Source organism: Myxine glutinosa, chromosome 10 (genome assembly GCF_964187855.1).
Source record: "Myxine glutinosa chromosome 10, kmMyxGlut1.1, whole genome shotgun sequence".
Taxonomy (NCBI): Eukaryota; Metazoa; Chordata; class Myxini; order Myxiniformes; family Myxinidae; genus Myxine; species Myxine glutinosa.
The window spans coordinates 10800333-10823995 of record NC_136270.1 but is presented as its reverse complement, the minus strand read 5'-3'; the positions used below and the strand labels follow the sequence as shown (position 1 = coordinate 10823995).

The 23663-nt window shown below is 42.9% G+C and overlaps 1 protein-coding gene across 3 annotated transcripts in view; it reads right to left on the bottom strand.

Moving 5' to 3' along the window:
• The window catches only part of PSMD14 (proteasome 26S subunit, non-ATPase 14), a 164110-nt gene that overhangs the window by 22637 nt on the left and 117810 nt on the right, over positions 1–23663 (bottom strand). For all 3 annotated transcript variants that reach the window (XM_068102652.2, XM_078785340.1, XM_078785341.1), the window contains one exon: positions 1320–1427. In XM_068102652.2, coding sequence (XP_067958753.1) covers positions 1320–1427 — 108 coding nt within the window. The remainder of the gene's footprint in view (positions 1–1319; positions 1428–23663) is intronic.

The following is a 23663-nucleotide window of genomic DNA, read 5'->3' as shown; positions in this document are numbered from 1 at the left end:
GCCCAAATTGGGCTGAGGGGTATTGTCATCACGGGCGTCGTCCGGGTGGGCGTCCGGGCGTCCGTCAACTTTTCGTTTCCGTCAATTTCAAGGAGAACGGCTTGTCCGATTAAATCCATTTTTGCAGTGTGTGTTGGGATTGAGTAGAGGAAGGTTCCTTTCGAAAATGGGCGCGCTGCGATTTTCAATATGGCCGCCAAGGCAGTCATCGGGGCGTCCGTCAACTTTTAGTTTCCATTAATTTCGAGCAAAACGTCTTGTCTGATTGAATCCATTTTTGCAGTGTGTGTTGGGGTTGAGTAGAGGAAGGTGCTTTTCGAAAATGGGCGCGCTGCGATTTTCAATATGGCCGCCACGGCAGCCATCTTGAAATTGGTTTCCGTCAATTTCGAGCAGAACGGCTTGTCCGATTAAATCCATGTTTGCAGTGTGTGTTGGCGTCGAGTAGAGGAAGGTGCCTTTCGAAAATGGGCGCGCTGCGATTTTCAATATGGCCACCACGGCAGCCATCTTGAAATTGGTTTCCGTCAATTTCGAGCAGAACGGCTTGTCCAATTAAATCCATTTTTGCAGTGTATGTTGGGGTTGAGTAGAAAAAGGTTCATGGGCGCGCTGCAATTTTCAATATGGCTGCCACGGCAGCCATCTTGAAATTGGTTTCCGTCAATTTCGAGCAGAACGGCTTGTCCGATTAAATCCATTTTTGCATTGTGTGGTGGGGTTGAGTCTAGGAAGGTTCATAAATAAATAATTGTATTTACATAGCACCTTTTGCCCAATGATACAAGGTGCTCGATACTTTTGGCAATAGAGACTTATGTTTGGCAACACATGTTAGCTGCATCAATCACTTAAAAAATTGTCAATAAAAATAAACCTGATGAAGACACAACAATATAGTTTGAAAGCAGTATAAATTGCTCATCAAGCTATTTATTTAGCAATGAAACCCATGTAAATGCACCATGTTATCACCAAACTATTTCCACTGCTACAAGGGACCCAACCACACAGATAAAGTTATTTAATCCAGACAACACATTTCAACATCAAAATTACAAATTAATAAAGTAACCATTTAACAACACGTCCTGAGAAGCATTTCTGGTCAAATAAATAAATAAATAAATCACTAAGACACTAGATATTGTGTGTTATGACAAATGCACTTTTTTTTTTTAACACCCACAATATGTTAAAGCATAAAAATAATTACAGGTCATTCCACACAAAACTTTCCATTGTAATTATTACTGAAGAAGCTCCTATTGGCTTCTGCTGTTCTCACATCGTGAGGAGAGGCCGCTGGGCATTGTTACCTGAATAGAAGGCTTGTTGAGATGGCCAAGGTTGGACGTCGTCTGCCTCGGCTCGTGGCCCAGCACCATCATGTTGGGGTTTATCAGCCTGAATGCATCGATCACCACCTAGAGCGGAAAACCACAGCGATACTTGCTGGAGGAAAGGCGAGTGGGATGCAACCAAGAGCACCAAAATAAAACCTGTTGATAATCGAACCTGATGCAGTCAAACCTGCTCTTGCAACCACCCGTCTTTGACGACCATTGGAAGATCCTCCCAAAATAAATCGTCTGTGAATGACCCTTCGTTTAAAAAAAATACAAAAAAAACCTGCTTGACAAAACCAGTGGCCACTTATTTCATTTCTGAAATGGCAGCCTCAACGAATCGACCTCGGACGTGGAAAAGTGTTGCGTCTGATCATCGAAAGGACAAGTTTCATGTCGTACGGTTCTTCTGCAGTAATGTGAGGTGCGCCTAAGCACAGTTCCTTTGCAGTGACGTGTGGTGTTATATGTATGATGCGTCTATTAAATACAGTACGTCACAAAATTTCCGGGAACCATTTATTGATATCGGTTTATATTTGTTTACAATTGATACCCTGCAGTACGGGTCACGTGCTTGCATAGTTCGTCTCATTCAATCAGACAAAACAAAACTACTCAACCATAATACTGATAATATTTTATTACAGGAATTTGTAAAATGGTCACATATTGCTTCATATTGGTCACAAAATGGTCACATATTGGCTCACCCCTGCTCTAGCAGGGAAAATGGCCTTAAAATGCCCGTTGTGTTGTGTTGTCACATATTGCTTCGAGTGCAGAAACCACTCACATCGGCATTCAAAATTCTTACACCGTACTGTGTTTAGCCTTCTGTCCTTCATAATCGACTTTATTTAGCTTCGTTTTGATTCCCAATTGATAAAAACAATCTTTCTAACACCATGCTGATTCAGAAATACTGTAAAGGAACTGTGTGTGCTACATTACCATTTGTCCCTTTTGGTGCCTTTCAGTAATTGGATGCGCACATGCAGAAGGGGTGGTAGGGGGAAAAACCCACCAAAAAACGTCTGCTCGGGTTATTAATTTTCCACATTACGATTAAAAGATCGACAGATAAATTACGATTACTGACAACCAAGATGACATCCACCACCTTTACGCTTGACGAGCAACTGGTAGAAATGGAACTGATACAGAAGCATGAAAGAGTGGTCGCAAAACAGCAGAGGATCTCAGGGTCGGCAAAATTAAAATTCAGAACATTTTGAAGAGAAAAAAAAGAGAACGTCACAAAAATTTTACATCGTTAATGAAATTGATGCAAACAGGAAATAACAAAGCTGATCAAGCGTCGTGTGTCAGGTGCGCCCCTCAGTGGAGGCAGGGGCAGAGCTTGGACTGTGCCTCTGAATTCGAAGGTTGCTCTGTCGGGTATCAAACCCATTGCATTAAAAAAAAACTTTTTTTATGCAGAAAGGGAATTAATATACAAAGGATCCTCAGTCGCCATGGGACTGCACTGTGTGTAACGAGTGGTCGCAGGATTCCGTACGACATCAAGCAAGGAAATGAGGCCATTCGGCCCATCATTGCCATGTTGCAGTCTATGCGTTCAAATGCAGTGTGTCAAAGCAAGGAAGCAGCACATACCATTCTCAAAGTCTTTCGTGTGAGCCAGGGCTCTAAATGCTGACGCACCAGACTGAAGAGCAAATGCTCTATAACTTTTTACGCCAAGTTTTGATTGACAGTTCAAATTTGCACTAAACGAAATTTATACGTATTATGAAAACTAATCGTAGTCAGAAGGTAATTTGCAATGAAACAATATCCAAGTGCAGAGTGATGAACTCACTAACCTATATTGCCAGATCACATAACCTCTGGTTGCATGTTCCTGAGTACACTGACCAGCAGGATTCCCTTCAACAGCCCCAGGTAAGGCAATAGTCTCGCTGTAGCTACAATTATAGTTGAGCTTCAACAATGCTATACGACAAGTCAACAATGTTTTTATTGCCTTTGTCTTCTTGAGCCACTTGTTATTCATAGAGAAGCTTGTTTGACACAATTTCATAAAACCAGTGATCATGTTGAAATTCTGAGGAGGTTTATGATGATGATAAACTCAAGATGCTTTCAAACGTTATTTAAATGCAAAAACAATGTAGGCAGACTGATACAAATAAACACTCTAAAGTGACCCACTTTGCAAGAAGCCCTTCACAGAGGTCAACTGTAAATTTACACAAATGACAAAAACTCATAGATAATGGGGAAAACGATAAAGAATATGGGATTTTAAATTGGGATACCAGTATCAACACCAGGCTTAGTTGGGAAACCAGAGCCCAACACTGAATGGGGGTGATATACAGTGCCTCCAGAAAGTATTCACACCCCTTGACCTTTTCACATTTTGTTGTGTTACAGCCTGAATTTAAAATAGATTAAATTTAAATTTTTTGTCACCGATCTACACAAAAGACCCCATAATAACGCAGTGAAAGTTTCAAGTTTAAAAAAAAAGAAAAAAAAGATTTGTTGAAAATTAAATAAATGAATATCTCATTCGCATAAGTATTCAGCCCGAGTCAATACTTCGTAGAAGCGCCTTTGGTAGTGCTTACAGCTTCAAGTCTTTACCTCTGCCACTGAAAGTGGATGGAGGTTATGTTTTCACCTTTGTCTGCATGTTTGTCTGTCTATATGTGAACAAGATATCTCAAAAAGTTGTGACATGCAAATCAGAGATCCGTTTGAGAACGTTTGAGGAAGGGTAGAATGAAAGTGAGTTTCGAGAATGAAGTAAGGAAGAATTGTACGAGATTAAATTTTTATTTGTGATGGAAAGATTTAATGAGCAAATTGATTGCAGCCTTTTAAAATTGAGCTTTAAAAAGATTTAATGAGCAAATTGATTGCAGCCTTTTAAAAAGGAAGAAAAAAAGCAAGTTGTAATATACAAATGAATACAACATGGCAGGGGGGAGTTTAAACATTATAAAGCAAAACCGTTGGTTGAACAAGTGGACACTGGCGGAGGAGGGAAGACCGGGAGGAGAAAAGGTAATTATTATTATTATTATTATTATTTATTTATTTATTGTATACAACATCGAGGCTCGTGAAAGAGCTTTTTTGTTTTTCTTTTTGTATACAAGATCGAGGCTCGTGAAAGAGCTAACATTAATCACACAAAAAGTCAAACCGACATATAAAACATAAAATAAGGGGAGCGGTGGACAAGATGGGGAGAGAGTGGGAAGGACACAAACACAACATTTGAGAGCAGGGACATCGAGAGAACTGTGGGAGGGAGAGGGCTTGGGGGAAGGAGGGAGAGGTATAAAACATATGGACAATGCAAGGACTTCCAGGAAAGAAGTTGGAATTTCAAAAAGGTGGATCTGGGGTGAAAATTAGCGGGGGTAGAAAAGATCAAGGTTTTGGATGGGGGAAGATAGGAGATGGTGGTGAACAGCTGTTTTAAAGAACTGGAGGAAGGAGTGGGATTGAAGGGAGTGGGGGAGTTTGTTCCAGAGGTGGGAGAAAAGGCGAATGAAAGAGTGAAGGTGAGCAGAGAGCCTAGATTTTGGCAGTTTAACCATAAGAGAGTTGCTGGCAGATCTTGTGCGACCTGTAGGAATATTTGGGGGACAGAGCACAGAGAGCTGGGGGAGCAAGGCCGGGGAGGAGTCGGTAGAAGACAAAGACCACCAACCTGCCTGCGGCGAGTGAGTGAAAGGCCCTCGGAGTTAGCTTCATCGCAGGAGATTCCAATGATTCTGAAAGCTTTGGTTTCAACAACGTGAAGCCGAGCTCGGTGTGAGGCAGGAGCACTGGCCCAGAGGGGGGAACAGTATTCCATTGAGCTGCGGATGAAAGCCTTGTGTGTGGTGAGGAGCTTAGGTGTGCCAAGGAAGGACTTCGCACGCGGAGGATGCCCAGTCGGCGACTGGCTTTGGAGGCCAGCTGGGAAATGTTATTTTCCCAAGAAAGATCATGGCAGATAGTGAGACCCAAAAGCTTGAGCGACAGAACTTCTTGGAGAGGATTGTTGAGAAAGTAGATGGGAGGGTTTTCCAGTCAGTCTTTTCGGAGAGACATAGTAAGAGTGTGAGATTTGTCAGGATTGAAAGACATTTTCCACTTGTTTGACCAGTCTGTGATTTTGTCCAGGTCTGCAGAGAGTGAGGAGGCTGCAGACTGCCGATTTGAGGGATGAGGAATGGAGCGGCAGAGAGTGGTGTCATCAGCAAAGAGATAGAGAGGATTTTCCAGAGTCGGAGAGATCATTGATGAAGACCAGAAAAAGCACAGGGCCCAGAACACTACCTTGGGGAACTCCAGCCAGAACAGGAAGGGGAGATTAGAGAAATCCATTCAGGGCCACACGTTGACTACGACCAGAGAGGAAGTCTGCAAGCCATGCGTGGAGATTTCCATGGATACCATAGGAGGAGAGTTTGGTGAGCAGAGCTGGGTGCCAGTCCATATCGAAGGCACGTGATATGTCAAGGGAGACAGCTCTGATTTCCTGTTTGGCATTTAGGACCTCCATCCATTGTTGAGACAGCAGAAGCAACATGTCCAGAGTAGAATGACCTGGTCTGAATCCAAATTGATGATCGGAGATCAAGCCATTGGAGAAGAGGAAGGATTTGATATCCAAAGCAATGATGGATTCCATGACTTTGCTGATAATTGGGAGCAGGCTGATTGGTCTCATCCACCTAGTTTTGTCACAGCTCGTCCACAACTTTTTGAAATATTGTGCTCTATATCGTTTTTTCTCTCAATTGTGAAGAATCACTTTTAAAATAGATTTTTAACCAAAATCTACATTTGTCAGAATCCGTCCACAACTTTTTGAGACATCCTGCTAAAAGGCAGAGAGACAGACAGAAGTGAAACATAACCTTTGGTGGCAGAGGTAATAATTTCTAAGAGAAAACAAATTTCAGAAAATTAATTAAAAATACAAAGCTAGAATATATTGGTTGGATAAGTATTCATCCCCCTGAGTTAATACTTGTTGGAAGCACCTTTGACAGCAATTACAGTTGTGAGTCAGTTGGGATAGGTCTCTACCAACTTTGCACACCTTGATTGGCCAATATTTGCCCATTCTTCTGTACAAAACTGTTCAAGCTCAGTCAAGTTGCGTAGGGAGTGTTAATGGACAGCAATCTTCAAGTGATGCTACAGATTTTCGATTGGATTTAGGTCAGGGCTCTGATTGGGCCACTCAAGAACATTGATCTTTTTGTTCCTTAGCCACTCCAGTGTAGCTTTGGCTATGTGCTTTGGGTCATTGTCATGATGAAAGGTGAACTTCCATCCCATTTTCAGCTTTCTTGCAGAGAGCAGCAGGTTTTCCTCAAGGGTTTTCTGTATTTTGCTCCATCAATTTTCCTTTTTATCCTGACAAGTGCCGCAGTCCCCGATTAGAAACATCCCTATAACATGATGCTGCCACCACCACGTTTCGCAGTAGGGATGGTGTACTTTGGGTGATACGGGTTTGCCAGATGAAATGGGGTTATGTCCAGATTAAATGGGGTTCATGTCCAGATTAAATGGGGTGCATGTCCAGATTAAATCCTTGACATCCATGTCCAGATGAGGCCATTGATAGTTGGTTTAACAATATTGCAAGGGAATGCAGCACCTAGATCATAAGACTCAGGAAGTATTAACTGTACTTGGGGCCTGAGGCTACTATTATTTTTGGGGCCCTTTTCTATCATTTTTATTAACTAGCAGGGATACCCGGCATTGTTCAGGGGGAGGGGTAGAGGGTGGGGGGCGAGAAGGGAGGCAGGAGAGCCGGCGGAGCAGGGGCAACGGAAAAATTCACGACATTCGCGGGTTTTGTCTCGCCATTTCTGGAACGTACATCGACCTTCGCAGATCATCGTCGACATTGTCGGGATTTGCGGCACCATTCGTGGATTTTGCCTCGCCATTCACGGTTTGGTCCTCTCTATTCACGGATTTTCGCGACTCGGGAACCTTTCCTCCCTTTTTGCAATGAAACAATGCCCCCCTATTCGGGGGTTTCGCTATTCGCGGATTTTCCAGGAACATATCCCCTGCGAACAACGGGGTCCGACTGTACATAATTTACATATACCGTACTTGAACTAATTGAGAAACCAACATAAAAGGCTAGTTATAGTTTGGGGTCCCTTTTCTATCATTTTTACTATAAATAGAGTGAAGACAAAGGTGTTTTTGTTTTCTGAGCTGATTGGGGGCCCCCCTTCAAGTGTGGGGGCTTGAGGCTTCAGCCTCAATGGGCTCCATGATAATCCATCCCTGGCAAGACTCCTGTTCAACCAACTACTAGCAATGCCAAGGCCCAGTGAGTCAGTTCTACTTGCAACGCCAAGGCCCAGTGAGTCAGTTCATCTCGCTAAGTACAGCTTAAGAGGGAAAAAATGTGGACACTTGCCAGGCAACTGAAAAAGAAATTCAGGTCACCAAATCTGCAATGGTGCTACAAAGGGCAACTACAATGTCTCGAATTTTGTGAGCCGTGTGTTATAGACTTATAGTGTAGTTATGTCATAGACCAACCCCCCCCCCCCCCACCCCCTTGCCTGGGGCATGAACCCATGGGTCAAATCCAAAATAATCGTTACATATTTCATGCATCCCCAAATGTTGATTGCATATACATAGTTTCATAAAATATTGTCATGTCAGCCCTGTGGTGAAGACCTCAGGGTGACAAATAACCGAACGAGCTTTTAACTCCGAGGCATACAAGCCGAATCTGGCGGGATTATCTCTCTTTGGCGCACGCGGGGGTGGACCTGAGGCCTTACCTGAACGGGCGGCCGTGATGGGGGTTTATTCCTTGCCCACAAATGAAGGAACGCCATGACACAAATGTACAATGCGGAAATAATGGGTTTATTAAAATAATGCCAGGGAACAAGGAAAAGTAAAGGAAACTCAAATTCCTAAATGAGGGTCCCTCCATACGCAGAGTTCTAAAACAGACAAGGGAAAACGAAAGCAAAAATAAATGTCGGATTTCAGGTGGCCACTTCGCTCTGGTCTCAACGAGGGTTTGGTGGGTGTCACAGGTCCCGCCCGCATCACTGCGCAGGAAACCACGCGTTGGCGTGGAGTCGCGTCCACAGCCAGCCGCCGGTGCGAGGCAAACAGGCAAGTGCTTCTCCCTCGGTCCTTCACGCTCGGTTGCACCGAGCTCCGACCATCTCTTAGGCGCACCCAGCACAAAGCGCAACACAATCGCGTCCTTCTTCACCGGCGACCAGGCAAGAAGAGAAAGAGCAAGCGACCAGGCAAGAGAGACTGCCCCGACCAAAACCAGAACCAGAACAAAAAGAGAGCGATTCAGGCGGAATCTTCCTCCTTATCCTTTCCAGCCCGAGCTGCCTGACATCACATCACCAATCGCCAAGCGCGATTGAATCACCCCATCGTTCCTCAACCACTCACAAAGCTCGGGGTGTTGTTTCCTTTCACATGCGTCAGAGACGGAGCCCAGTCCTTCATCGAGAAGGTTCGCATGGCGTCGTTTGTAGGAGGGGCGGGGTTTAATCCTCTCGAGCAGCTATGGGACTTTTGCTAGCCCTGCCGGAGGTTGTGGGTGAATGGAGCATTCGCAGCATGGCTTTTTTATGAAATTAAAAGCAAAGGGGAATAAAGAGGCCTTTACACACAGGGGAATTATTAACCATAAGCCCTAGCTAAATAACACAACTCCACTCCTCCGTGTGGAGACACACAAACGCTCTTACCCGGACAGTCAGCCTAACTTAATTTAAATTGAGGTGGGTTCTTCTTCTTCATGACACTCGGAGCATGCTAATCTACACACACTGAACTTCATTAATGTATTTCATCCATACCCCAAAAACATAACTGTTTTAAAATGCATCTGTAATTGCATTTTTTGGCATTTGACATTTTGGCCTTGTCCTCAGGGGAGGGGCCAAAATGATGCTGCCTCTCACCTTCTTGCCACATGGTTATCATAACGACAAAGTTTGATGAATTTCTGCACAAACTTTTAGGGCAAGTTTGTTCCAGTGCAAGAAGTTCATGTGTTTTTAGGACAGATAATTATGGATAATGAAAAAAAAATACATTGACTTTAACAGAGCCAAATTAACTTTCTGGATACAAGTAGGCCATCACTGTTTGTGCCCACATTTGTTAAGATCTTTTTTTTATCCCCATTAGGAAAAATAAATAAATAAATAAATAACTGGTGGGTACTGCCTGTCTCTCTGTCCACCGTGCCTCCATCACATTATCTCCTCAAACAGTTGTGCAGAAATTAACCAAAGTTGGTAGTTATGATCACTACATGGCAAGAAGGTGCAAGAGCAGTATGAATTTGTGGGGAGGGGTCAAAAGGTCAAACACCATGAAATGCAATTACAGGCACTTTAAACAAAACTTTATAAATGCAATCAACATTGAGGACGAATGAAACATGTAACGGTTTTTTTTTTTGGTTTTTTTTATCCCCAGAGGCTCACAAGGGTCAAAATAGAAAACAACTTAACTCCAAAATTAGATATGTTATTCCTGGTGGAACTTTTTGCCATCAACTTTGCTTTACGTGGGAAGTTTGGGGAATTGCGATGGCACGCCATCGACATTGCTCGAGTTTTTTTTTTTTTTTTTTTCAAAAAACATGTTTCAAAAAGACAGAAGCATCTGCATTAGAAATACGACTAAATCAGACATTACTTTCATGATGATAATTTTTAGTAGAGACAATTCATGTTCATGTTCATGGAAGAATTAAGTGATAGAGGGTAAAAAGGAAACATACAGACAATGGGGCAGAAGGTGGACACAATAAGCAATGGAATGAACGAAGAAGAAAAAAAGGAGAGAGAAGAGGGGGAGGAAATACAAGATCTCACAAGTCAAAGGGCTGGGGAAGGTTGATTTAATGGCGGGAGAAAATAAATTGTGCGTATGGGAATGACATGTGATGTCTCAACAATGACTACCAACTTCAGAGAGTAATCGAAGCATGGGGTCAAAGGATTTTGTGGCATGTGCCTCCCATGGAAATAAAACAGGGACAAACGTTTTGGGAAGAAAGGAGGTATTGGGGGGGGGGGGGGGGGGGTGATAAAAGCAAAAAAAATATTGTGCGACAACAATTTTACATCCGTAGGCAATGCGCATCACAACAGGAAGCTTTCACACAATTATTCTTTCTGGTTCAAGCTTCAACACTTAATCGCCCTTTACTCCTGCAGTACTGCTGGGGTTTACCCCACCAGTACCTTGCAACTTGAAGTGACAAAAAAAACAAAAACCCAGCTGCTGGCTCATTCTTCACAAATGTGCAATGTGCATCTGGGTTGCATGCAAGAGCTCCTGCTGACTGGAACACTGTAGAATTATCTTTAAGGGGAGCATGGACAAAAGGAGACAATTCTGAGGGTGGCAATGAAAATAAATGCTAATTGTTTCAAACTGGAGCATTACAGCAGTTCAGAATAAGTCTCTGCAAAAAAGCAGATATACCCGTTGTTTGTGACCAACAAAAACGTAGTTATCAGTGAAACAGCATGTCTTGCCAAAAACAAGCCAAACGAGTCTACAGATTGGAAGGAAAGGGGCTGGGGGTGGGAGAAGATTTTTTTTTGTCAAATGTACTAATGAGCTTCACGGTAGTAGTAGAGGCAAGGTGTTAATTAAGCCGTCGTTATCATGTAAAATGGCGAGGCCGAATGCTCGCCTCGGTACAAGCACCAAAAAGTCCCACAGGGAAAGTCGTCCCTGGCAGGACGAATGTTGGCCTCCTCTGGGGAAAACCGTGAGGTGTGTTATGAGGCCTAAGCACACCCCACAAGCTGAGTCACTGCAAGGTCGCAAGAGCAATCCATGTCTACTGCGCTTTGCCAGATTAACCGCCGTTGCGAATGATGAGCCTGCGGACATTCTGGGCCCAGAGCCGACGCAGGTTGAGCGCACAGATCCTTCGCATTGAAAAGTCACCCACCACTGAGTGTTGAAAAACAGCTTCAAATGTCAACGATAGAATCCCATATCGTGTGAAATACAATGAAAAGGAAACGTGAAAAAGTGACCTCAATTTTAGAAAACATCAAATACACCAATGTTGTACTTCAAGTACACCAAGTGTGCCAAGTTGTACTTCAAAAATAAAAAACCCTAGCATGTATAAAGCATTCCCTCAAAATGCACCTACCTGCCTTATACAGCCATCTTTACCTCCACCACCGAAGGTGGAGGGAGGTTGTTTTCACCCCTGTCTGTTTGTTTATCTGTGAAAAGGAAATCTCAAAGAAGTTATGGACAGATTCAGATGAAACTTGCTGGACAGGTCGGGTGTGTGACAAAGACGAATCAATTTGATTTTGGTGAAGATCTGAGAATCCAGATCTGGATGCGAGAATTTTTAATTTTTGAAAAGTAATTCTTCACAATTGCACGATAGGGCCAAAAACTATAGCATGATATAGCATGATATTTCAAAAAGTTGCGGACGACTGATGACAAAATGTATTGCTCATCAGTCGGGTGGTGGTATGCTGTCTACCGAGTGCCGTTCGAGTTATTTTCATGTCATTTTACATTCAAAGAGCCACCGTCTTCATGATGATATCGCCACTTGCTAAAACAGTGAGCAACCGGGAGGAAATACGTACCGAGTCACATTCATGGGTCATAAGTACTGTCCAGGCGCACATCAACGACACTAAGAAAGCATGCTATATATAATTTACTAAAAGTGAGTAACTATTCATATGATGCTGACATATCAATCATCAGGCATGTCAAACCTCTTTTTTTGTATACTGAATCGAGGCTCGTGAAAGAGCTAACATTTATTTCACAAACAAATCAACCAGACAAACAAAACACACAAAAAGAGGGAGCGGAAGACAAGATGGGGAGAGAAGGGGAAGCACACAAACCACAACATTTGAGAGCAGGGAGAAGTGTGGGAGGGAGAGGGCTTGGGGGCAGGAGGCGTGGGAAGGGGGGGGGGGGGGGGGGAGAGGTATAAAACACAAGGGGACCGAAATTAGCGGGGGTAGAAAAAGTTGAAGTTGTCGGGTGCCTTTTGGTACTTAATTTGGTCATTCCGTTGCAGCATTTCATGGAAAGGTAAATTTTTGTGAAGTTATGCTATTGCCTGCCAATGGGTGCTCTTAATTTATTCTACACCAATCCCAGAGGATGGCACAGAGGTAACGCATGATTTGCCTTTGAACCGTTGAGTCTGGGTATGATTCCCAAACGACGGTAAATTGTCGGACTGGTGCTTTGCAGTCAAGGCAGTGCATCAGTTATTTGCATCAGGATGTTAAGTTGAGGACCGATCTGCGAGGAATAGTTTGTGGATGTTAAATATCCTAAGGTGGCTTTTGCGAAGAGAAGGCAAGTTATCACGTACACCTTGCCTACATTCAAAATGCCCGTCCTAAAGTTCAGGGACACTGCATCAGTTGTACACCTGCGTCTCATTACTCACACTGCGGTCAAAAGCCGGGTGCGTGAGTATTGCGATTATCCCATCTGTGCGTTTGTTGGCAGAATAACTGGACAATGAGGGCAGCGAGAATTGCCAAATTTGGCACAAAGCTTCCTATGATGAATGTCTTGGACGAGTTCAGCTTTGAGGTGACAAGGAAAAACATACAATGAAATTGAATGCAGGACTATATCTAATCTCATTGTGGCTGTAGTCCTGTATGTGAGTATTGCGATATTCACGTCTGCGTGTACACTGCACAATAGGAACCTCTGTCAAATTTGGCAATTCCAACTGCCAATATTATCGAGTTATTCTGCCGGCAAAACAAACACACAGACGTGTTGATTGCAATACTCGCGTATTGAGCAGAGACATGAGGCACATTAAAGGGTAATCTCGCACAAAAATAGATTGAGACTCCAGTTCGACATTCACAGGTGAGCCGATCTCTATTCAGATCAACAGCAACCGTGACTAAGGAGCAGAAACAGCTGACACTAACCTGGGATAGAAAGTCAAAGTCCGAATAAAGATTCAACTAGAACGGCACTCGATAGAGCGCATACCTCCACCACACTAAACAGCTTACGTTTTTTTTATCCCACCAATAGGCTGGATCTGAATCTTCAACCAAAATCAAATTGGCTAGTTCGTCCTCTCGCATAACCAACTCATCCACCTAGTTGTGCCATAACCCACGCATAACTTTTTGAGCTATTATATTATCATTATATAAAGTTTTAGGCCCCATGTCTCAATGGTGTAGAATCACACAAAAAAGATATTATGAGCCGGATCCTGATTCTAATTTTCCCCAAAATTTAATTGATTCTTCCTTGTCACACACCGAACCTGTCACCAAGTTTCGTCCAAATCCATCCACAACTGAGATATCCTGTTCACAAACAGACATACAGACAGATAGACAGCGGTGAAAACATAACCTCTGCTCACCTTCGGTGCAGATGAAAAGATAATTCAACACAGAATACAAGACTCAACAAGAAAGAGCAATTAGAGATTGCAGACCCTCGCTAGGATGTGTTTTCAGTGGTTTTTAAGGCTTTTAAGGGACAAACATGGCGGCCGAACAACGTGACCAATGACGTCATCATTATTTTAATTTTTTTTCTCCACAAATTTATCCCGACATTATGCTCAATAAATTTCATCTTAATCGGATGAAGTTTTGTATTTGTCGAACTATGACGTCATAATGGAGGCACCGATGACATCATAATCAACATATTTTGTTCCCCTTGGAGAGTTCTCTACAATGAACCTTGTCTCAATTTTTTCTATTCAGTGCTTTCGGAGATAGAGGTGCAAAGTTTTTCGATTTTTTCCAAAATGTCGGCGAAAACACTTGACCTATGACATCATAATTATCATTAAAAATTCCACAGGTGGAGTTGCATCTATGGTGAAAATTTGCTATCAATTGGACCAACGGATGCAGAGAAAAATCATATTTATCCTGTGCGACAAACAAACAGACAGACAAATGAAAAATCGGTCAGAGACCGAAGACTTGCCGGAATTCACTTTATCGGCCATTTAGGACAAATATGGCGGCCGAACCACGAGACCGATGACGTCATCATTAACATATTTTGTTCCCCATGGAGAGTTCTTTACAATGAGCCATGTCTCAATTTTTTATATTCAGCACTTTCGGAGATATGGAGGTGCTAAGTTTTTTGATTTTTCCAAGATGGCGGCCGAACCACGTGACCGATGACGTCATCATTAAGATATTTTATGCCACATGGAGAGTTCTTTACAATGAGCCATGTCTCAATTTTTTCTATTCAGCACTTTCGGAGATATGGAGGTGCAAAGTTTTTCGGTTTTTCCAAGATGGCGGCCGAACCAAGTGACCGATGACGCCATCAATTGGGCACAGTCGATTCCAGGACAAGACAAATACGTGTGCAAAGTTTGGCGATTCTACGTGCAACGGTGTAGACGTAGTGCTGCAAACAGACAGACAAACAGACAGACAGATGAAAAATCGGTCAGAGACCGAGTATTGCCGGAATTTACTTTTTTATTGGCTATTTTGGACAAATATGGCGGCCGAACCACATGACCGATGACATCATCATTAACACATTTTATTCCCCATGGAGAGTTCTTTACAATGAGCCATGTCTCAATTTTTTCTATTCAGCAATTTTGGTGACATGGAGGTGCTGAGGTTTTCGGTTTTTCCAAGATGGCGGCCGAACCACGAGACCGATGACGTCATCATTAACATATTTTGTTCCCCATGGAGAGTTCTTTACAATGAGCCATGTCTCAATTTTTTATATTCAGCACTTTCGGAGATATGGAGGTGCTAAGTTTTTTGATTTTTCCAAGATGGCGGCCGAACCACGTGACCGATGACGTCATCATTAAGATATTTTATGCCACATGGAGAGTTCTTTACAATGAGCCATGTCTCAATTTTTTCTATTCAGCACTTTCGGAGATATGGAGGTGCAAAGTTTTTCGGTTTTTCCAACATGGCTGCCAAACCACGTTACCGATGACGCCATCAATTGGGCACAGTCGATTCCAGGACAAGACAAATACGTGTGCAAAGTTTGGCGATTCTACGTGCAACGGTGTAGACGTAGTGCTGCAAACAGACAGACAAACAGACAGACAGATGAAAAATCGGTCAGAGACCGAGTATTGCCGGAATTTACTTTTTTATTGGCTATTTGGGACAAATATGGCGGCCGAACCACATGACCGATGACATCATCATTAACACATTTTATTCCCCATGGAGAGTTCTTTACAATGAGCCATGTCTCCATTTTTTTCTATTCAGCACTTTTGGTGATATGGAGGTGCTAAATTTTTTGGTTTTTCCAAGATGGCGGCTGAACCACATGCCCTATGAAATCATCAACATATTTCATTCCAAATGGAGAGTTCTTTACAATGAGCCATGTCTCAATTTTTTCTATTCAGGATTTTCGGAGATATAGAGGTGCTACGATTTTCGGTTTTTCCAACATGGCTGCCAAACCACGTGACCGATGACGTCATCATTAATATTTTATTCCCCATGGAGAGTTCTTTACAATGAGCCATGTCTCAATTTTTTCTATTCAGCACTTTTGGAGATATAGAGGTGCTAAGAGTTTTCGGTTTTTCCAAGATGGCGGCCGAACCACGTGACCGATGACGTCATCAATTGGACACAGTCTTTTCCAGGGCAAGACAAATACGTGTGCAAAGTTTGGCGATTCTACGTGCAACGGTGTAGACGTAGTGCTGCAAACAGACAGACAAACAGACAGACAGATGAAAAATCGGCCAGAGACCGAGGACTTGCCGGACGGAATGTACTTTTTTTATCGGCCATTTTGGACAAATATGGCGGCCGAAACACGTAACCGATGACGTCATTATTAACATATTTTATTCCCCATGGAGAGTTATTTACAATGAGCCATGTCTCAATTTTTTCTGAGTACTTTCGGAGATATGGAGGTGCAAAGTTTTTCGATTTTTCAAAGATGGCGGCCGAACCACGTGACTGATGACGTCAGCATTAACACATTTTATTCCCCATCGAGAGTTCTTTACAATGGGCCATGTCTCAATTTTTTCTGTTCAGCACTTTTGGAGATATCGAGGTGCAAATTTTTTCCAAGATGGCGGCCCAACGTGACCGATGACGTCATCAATTGGGCACAGTCTATTCCAGGGCAAGACCATTATGTGTACAAATTTTGGCGATTCTACGTGCAACGGTGTAGACGTAGTGCTGCAAACAGACAAACAGACAGATGAAAAATCGGTCAGAGACCGAGGACTTGCCGGAATGTACTTTTTTATTGGCCATTTAGGACAAATATGGCGGCCGAACCACGTGACTGATGACGTCATCATTAACATATTTTATTCCCCATGGAGAGTTCTTTACATTGAGCCACGTCCCAAGTTTTTCTATTCAGGACTTTCGGAGATATGGAGGTGTAACGTTTTCCGGTTTTTCCAAGATGGCGGCCGAACTACGTGACATATGACGTCATCATTAACATATTTTATTCCCCATGGAGAGTTCTTTACAATGAGCCATGTCTCAATTTTTTCTGTTCAGCACTTTTGGAGATATAGTGGTGCAAAGTTTTGCCGTTTTTCCAAGATGGCGGCCGACCACGTGACTGATGACGTCATCATTAACATGTTTTATTCCCCATGGAGAGTTCTTTACAATGAGCCATGTCTCAATTTTTTCTGTTCAGTACTTTCGGAGATATAGTGGTGCAAAGTTTGCCCGTTTTTCCAAGATGGCGGCCGAACCACGTGACTGATGACGTCATCATTAACATATTTTGTTCCCCATGGAGAGTTCTTTACAATGAGCCATGTCTCAATTTTTTCTGTTCAGCACTTTTGGAGATATATTGGTGCAAAGTTTTGCCGTTTTTCCAAGATGGCGGCCGACCACGTGACTGATGACGTCATCATTAACATGTTTTATTCCCCATGGAGAGTTCTTCACAATGAGCCATGTCTCAATTTTTTCTGTTCAGCACTTTGAGATATCGAGGTGCAAAAATTTTCGGTTTTTCCAAGATGGCGGCCGAACCACGTGACTGATGACGTCATCATTTGGGCACAGTACATCAGAGGGCAAGACCAATATGTGTGCCAAGTTTGGCGATTCTACGTGCAACGGTGTAGACGTAGTGCTGCAAACAGACAAACAGACAGACAGACAAACAGACAAACGAACAGATCAACATACTTGCCGGAAAAAAATTTCCGGCAAGTAACAAACAGACAGACAAACAAACGAACAGATCAACATACTTGCCGGAAAAATTTTCCGGCAAGTAACAAACGAACAGATCAACATACTTGCCGGAATCTTTTCCGGCAAGTAACAAACGAACAGATCAACATACTTGCCGGAATTTTTTCCGGCAAGTAACAAACAAACGAACAGATCAACATATACACAAAGAATTAAGTTAAGCACCCCCCCCCCGTTTTTTTACAACCTCGCACATTACAAGTTTGTTGTCGTCAAAACAGTGTAATATACCCATGATATTGCTATATTTTCTGGAGAAGTGATATTATGGTCACATAAAAACATAACAATCATGCCGTTTTCAATATTTTATTCTGAATAATTTAAGGTGAAATTTTTTGGGAATTTTAGGCATATTTTCACCTCAATTTAAGTATGGAGCTATAGGTCCATCACGGACAGTGTGGATGACGTTTATGTTTTCTAACGTACAGTCATTGTTCTGAGAAGACCTCTAGCGATCTTTGCATCAATAACGTGTGTAGGACCCACGTGATCGGATCACTGACTCAACCCTACGTCTCATAGACCCTGTAAGCCGTCGTATGCGTTGCTGTGGCAGGTTGAACCCCCTCGAGCACGTTTGGGACATGTTGGGACGACAAATTGCGAAGATGGTCCCTCCAATAGCCAATCTGGATGAATTGGAACGTGCATTACATCGGGAATGGAACAACCTGCCACAGCAACGCATACGACGGCTTACAGGGTCTATGAGACGTAGGGTTGAGTCAGTGATCCGATCACGTGGGTCCTACACACGTTATTGACGCAAAGATCGCTAGAGGTCTTCTCAGAACAATGACTGTACGTTAGAAAACATAAACGTCATCCACACTGTCCGTGATGGACCTATAGCTCCATACTTAAATTGAGGTGAAAATATGCCTAAAATTCCCAAAAAATTTCACCTTAAATTATTCAGAATAAAATATTGAAAACGGCATGATTGTTATGTTTTTATGTGACCATAATATCACTTCTCCAGAAAATATAGCAATATCATGGGTATATTACACTGTTTTGACGACAACAAACTTGTAATGTGCGAGGTTGTAAAAAAACGGGGGGGGTGCTTAACTTAATTCTTTGTGTATACTTGCCAGAATCTTTTCCGGCAAGTAACAAACGAACAGATCAACATACTTGCCGGAATCCTTTCCGGCAAGTAACAAACAGACAGACAAACCAACCGATCAACATACTTGCCGGAATCTTTTTCGGCAAGTAACAAACCAACCAATCAACATCCTTGCCGGATTCTATTCCGACAAGTAACAAACCAACCGATCAACATACTTGCCGGAATCTTTTCCGGCAAGTAACAAACAAACGGACTCAAATGCAATACCCTCTCCTCAGGCGAGGGTAATTTAGCAAGAAATGCCCATTGAGCAAGAAGGTTTCAGACGAGGAAGAGGGACTAGGGATCAAATGGAAAATCTGAGATGGATCAGGGAAAAGGCAAAGGGATATCAAAGAAATGTGCATCTCTCTTTTATAGATTATAGCAAAGCCTTCCATTGTGTTGATCTTGAATTTAAGTGGATTATTCTGAAATTAGAATGTCAGAGTGCCTGAAAAATCTGATAAGAAGCCTGTACACGAAACAATAAGTTACAGTAAGAACAGAGAATGGAGAGAGGCAGAATGGTTTGGAATGGGAAAAGGGGTGACACAGGTGTACATTATCTCCCCTTACTTGCTCAATCTGCATAGTGAGTACATCTTGAGGAAATCAAACTTGGATGACAGTGGCTGGAGTCGGATTGGAGGAAGATGCATCAACAATTTAAGGTACTGGTACACCCGCTCACTATGGGAGTGGAAAAAAGGGTCATTCCTCTTTGGGGTATGTAGATTACAGTCGATCTATCGTCGGATCTCAAGAACATTGGGTGTGTGTTCATTGACCAAGTTTCTTGTGGAGAGATCGCCAAGTGGTTTAAGCATTTGAGCAAGCACTCCATTCAAAAGGGTTAAGGAACGGCTGGCTGGCAAGCGCAAGCTGGCTGGCTGCTTGGTAAAGGAGCACAACCCGAGCTTCTCCCCCTCAGTTTCGTATCAAACAGTGGGAGCTTGTTTCAAAAGTTCGCTACAAAAAATGCCACAGTAGCAGCAGAAAGGGCCATGTTATTAACCCAACATTTGTGGGTTATATGGAGTGCAGGAGATCTTCGCTCACTTCTGTAAATAAACCTTACTTCACGGATGTCGGATTCCTCCAAATTTCTTCATTTCGTGTTATAAGCAGCATTAGCGACTGTTTAAAAAGCTAAGCATACGTGTTTGTGGTTTATAACATTTTTACTTCCTGTAGAAGCCGTTGCTCCCACAGAAACACCATTATAACTATAAGCTATTTATACATGTTATCACTGCAGGAAAAACGCCTGGGGGAAGTGGGACATTATTAGTATTAATATTGTTTTGTAATAACATTAACAATATGTGATTATCATTCATTTTGTTGTTAAAAGCGTCTTTGGAAAAACGCCACGATAAATCTTCTTATTTGGACAAACGCCACGATGAAGCTAATTTAACATTGATATACACCTCAACACGCAACGCCACTGACGGAAATGGCGGGGAAAACCCGCTCGGGTGAGAAAACCCCCTTGGGGAGGGGGGCAAATGAATGCGCTACAACCTTCATTATGTAACCCTTGGTCATCCTGTCAAGTTTGGTTAGCCTCGATGTTGTATACAAAAAAAAAAAAAAAAAAAAAAAAGTAACGACGGCATGTATTGGCATAAAAAATTCATCAGACAGACAGACACACGAAATTGCGTATTTTAGTATGATGCTGAAAATACTAGTCTTTTGGTAGAAAGTGAAGAGGACTTGATGAAACTGCTGTAAACAGTGAAGAAGGGAAGTGAAAAATCTGCTCTTTATTTAAACCTAAAAAAAGTCTAAAATCTTGCCAACTGAGAATGTCGATGTGTTCGGATTGGGAGACGATCATGTGGAAATAGAATCCAGAAAGATGAAGCTATCCACAATGACTGAAGTGATTGGTTAATGTGGAGGAAAAATTAAATACACGGTTATTGGTGGGGAGAAGAGTAACGTCGAAATTTTCAAAGATCGGGAAAGACAAATATGTGATATAATACAAACCAAGAGGAGGCTGGAGAATGCTCTGGTATTTTGTGAGCCATGGGCGGTGATAAAGAAAGACATGAAGATTGATAGTTTTGAAATGTGTAGTTGGAGATGAATGTTAAAAATGCTAGACTGCAAGAACAAACAAATCGGTTCTTGAAGAAATGTATCCACCATGAACATTGGAAGCTCTGATGAATTCTAAAACAGAAATGGTCATACTTTGGACACATCATGCACGCAGAAAATGAAACTCTGGAGAAATAAAAAATGCTGGGTATGATTGAGCGAAGAATAGGAAGAGGCAGACAATATATTGTATATGCTGCATGGATGGGTTAAAGGCTGCAACCAAGTTGAAAGGCAGCCAGACATTTGGGAAGCCATACAGGTTGGTGATGTTTGGAGAAATCTAATCATAAATGTCACCAGAAGACAGCAATGACTTGATGGAACTGGATGACACGATGATCCGGATTGGCCACTGAATCAGGCATTCAATAATCTGAAGGAATTATTCAAACCATCAGACTTCCTTTTTGTGGAAGGAATGTATGGACACAAAAGGTCTGAAGGTGAATATCGGAAAGACGAAGGTGATGGCAAGTGGTAAAGCATGTGGTGAGGTGGAAAGAACTGGGAAGTGGCCCTGTGCTGTGTGCAGGAAGGGTGTCGGAGTGAACTCCATTCAATGTACAATGTGCGCTGAGTGGGTTCATCAAAAATGTAGTGGTCTGAGAGGGTCATTAACCAGTGTGGCAGCTACATTCAAATGTAAGGTGTGCACAGAGGGAGCTGCAGATGGAGGAAATGTTGAGTTGGATCTTGGAGACGGCGTGAAGCTGGAAGGTGTGAAAACATTTTGCTACCTCGGAGACATGCTGAATGGAGAAGGTGGATCAGACTCGGCAACGGTTGCTCGAGTGAGATGTGCATGGAAGAGGTTTCGGGAACTGAGTGGCGTGTTGATGAGGAGGGGAGTGTCGTTGAAGCTGAAGGGAAAGGTGTATGCTGCATGTGTGAGAAGTGTTATGATTTATGGGGAGCGAGACATGGGTAATGAACGTAGAACAGCAACGAAGGTTGGAAAGGGTGGAAATGCGAATGGTTCGGTGGATGTGCTGAGTATCGTTGAGAGAGAGGAAGACAAATGATGAATTGCGAAAAATGATGGGAATAGAGCCTGTGATTGATGCTGTGAAGAGGAACAGGTTGAGATGGTTTGGTCATGTGTTGAGGAAGGATGAAAGTGACTGGTTCAGAAGAGTGATGGAAATGAATGTAGAAGGAAGTAGAGGACGGGGAAGACCGAGAAAGACTTGGCTAAAGATGGTGGAAGAAGAAATGCGGGCAAGGGGGTTAAACAAGGAGAGATGCAGAAAATAGGGCAAGATGGAGAAGATTGTCATGGGGACCGCAAGGCTAACCCCCGCTCTAGCAGGGAAAATGGCCTTAAAACGCATGTTGTTGTTGTTGTTGTTATAGACCTTTTTTGTGCTCCACTTACATTGCAATTCGAAGAGTTCAGAGCAGTGGCAAGAGAGTTGGAAGCTTTAATGTAGTTCATCATTGCACATGCCCAATTTGCTTTGGTATTATAATATTCATGAATGCTCAAACAACCTGGGTTGACATTCTCAAGGATAGCATATTGTTGCGGATATGAGGATTGTATTTTTTTTATTGTGTTGTATTGTAGTAAATTGTTGTGAATTATTGCTTTAGTCTGGACCCTCCTGCCTCCAGTGTTGTATAAAGGTCAAAGGGCGTTCCCGTAGTTAATTCCATAAAGCATACACGTTAGCCAATCGTAGATTTCCCCCTGGTTGATAGTTATATCTTTATTATGTGTATTAGGGTAAGGCCTTGTCTCCCATTAAGATGACACTCCATTGCACCAAGTGAAATAGAGTAGATTCCTTTCATTTCCCATTCCCACTCCCAAAACTTTCATTGCCTTTCATCATTGCCAAGCCTCGATTGCCAGTTTCATCCCCTCCAAAACCACCATTGAACATGTGCTCGGGTCGGGGAAGAAAGGCGTGCCCGCCCATCGTCATCAAGGGCGGAGCTAGAGGGCCGTGCCGACCAATCAGGGCCAAGGTGAGCCCACCGATTGGGCGTGTCCTGAAGGCCGGCGGCTTGATCGCCGGAGGCGCTATAAAAGCGCGCGCGCAAGGACGTTGTAGAGTGGAGTAGTTGCTGAGTTGTGTAAAAAGATCATCCAGGGAGAACCAACTGTAAGATGAGCTTTGACAAGACTACATTGAGATCACCCAAAGAAGCTTTGTACACAGCAACGGCTGATCAAGTGGGCCGATGTTTGTTCCTGAGCTGGTGCTTTTCCGAACAGAGTCCGAGGCTGGCATGTGAGCAAAAGAACATAGAGAACATTAAGGAGATCATCATCCAGGGAAGCACAAAGCCTGTTGTAGTCCTGGCAAAGCACGCGACGTCCACAGCAGCAGCAGCAGCAGCGGCGGCCACAGCAGCAACAACACTCAACAGCCGCTTGGGGCCTGGACGGCGGTTTTGAGCAGGGCCGCGAAGGAACGGCGGCTGCTAAACGCGCCGATCGTGCTGCAGGACACCTAGGACCTTCCTTTCCCTCCAGCCATCCACCTCCTGCCTTTCCATCCTTTTGGTGTACGTGAGTTTGTTCTGTTTGTTTTGTCCTTGGGTAGTTAATTAAGCTCGTATAAGCTAGCGTTGCACTGTCTCTCTAAAATCTTCTGTATATTATTTTCTTATCTTTCCTTCTCCTTGGTTATTTTGAGCCTGTATATAGTAGGAATAAATTTAGTAGTATTTTCAACCTTTTTTTCGTCTTCTTCTTCTTCTTCTTCACATCCGTGTCGCTTTTGTCTTTTCCATATTGAATATCTGTGG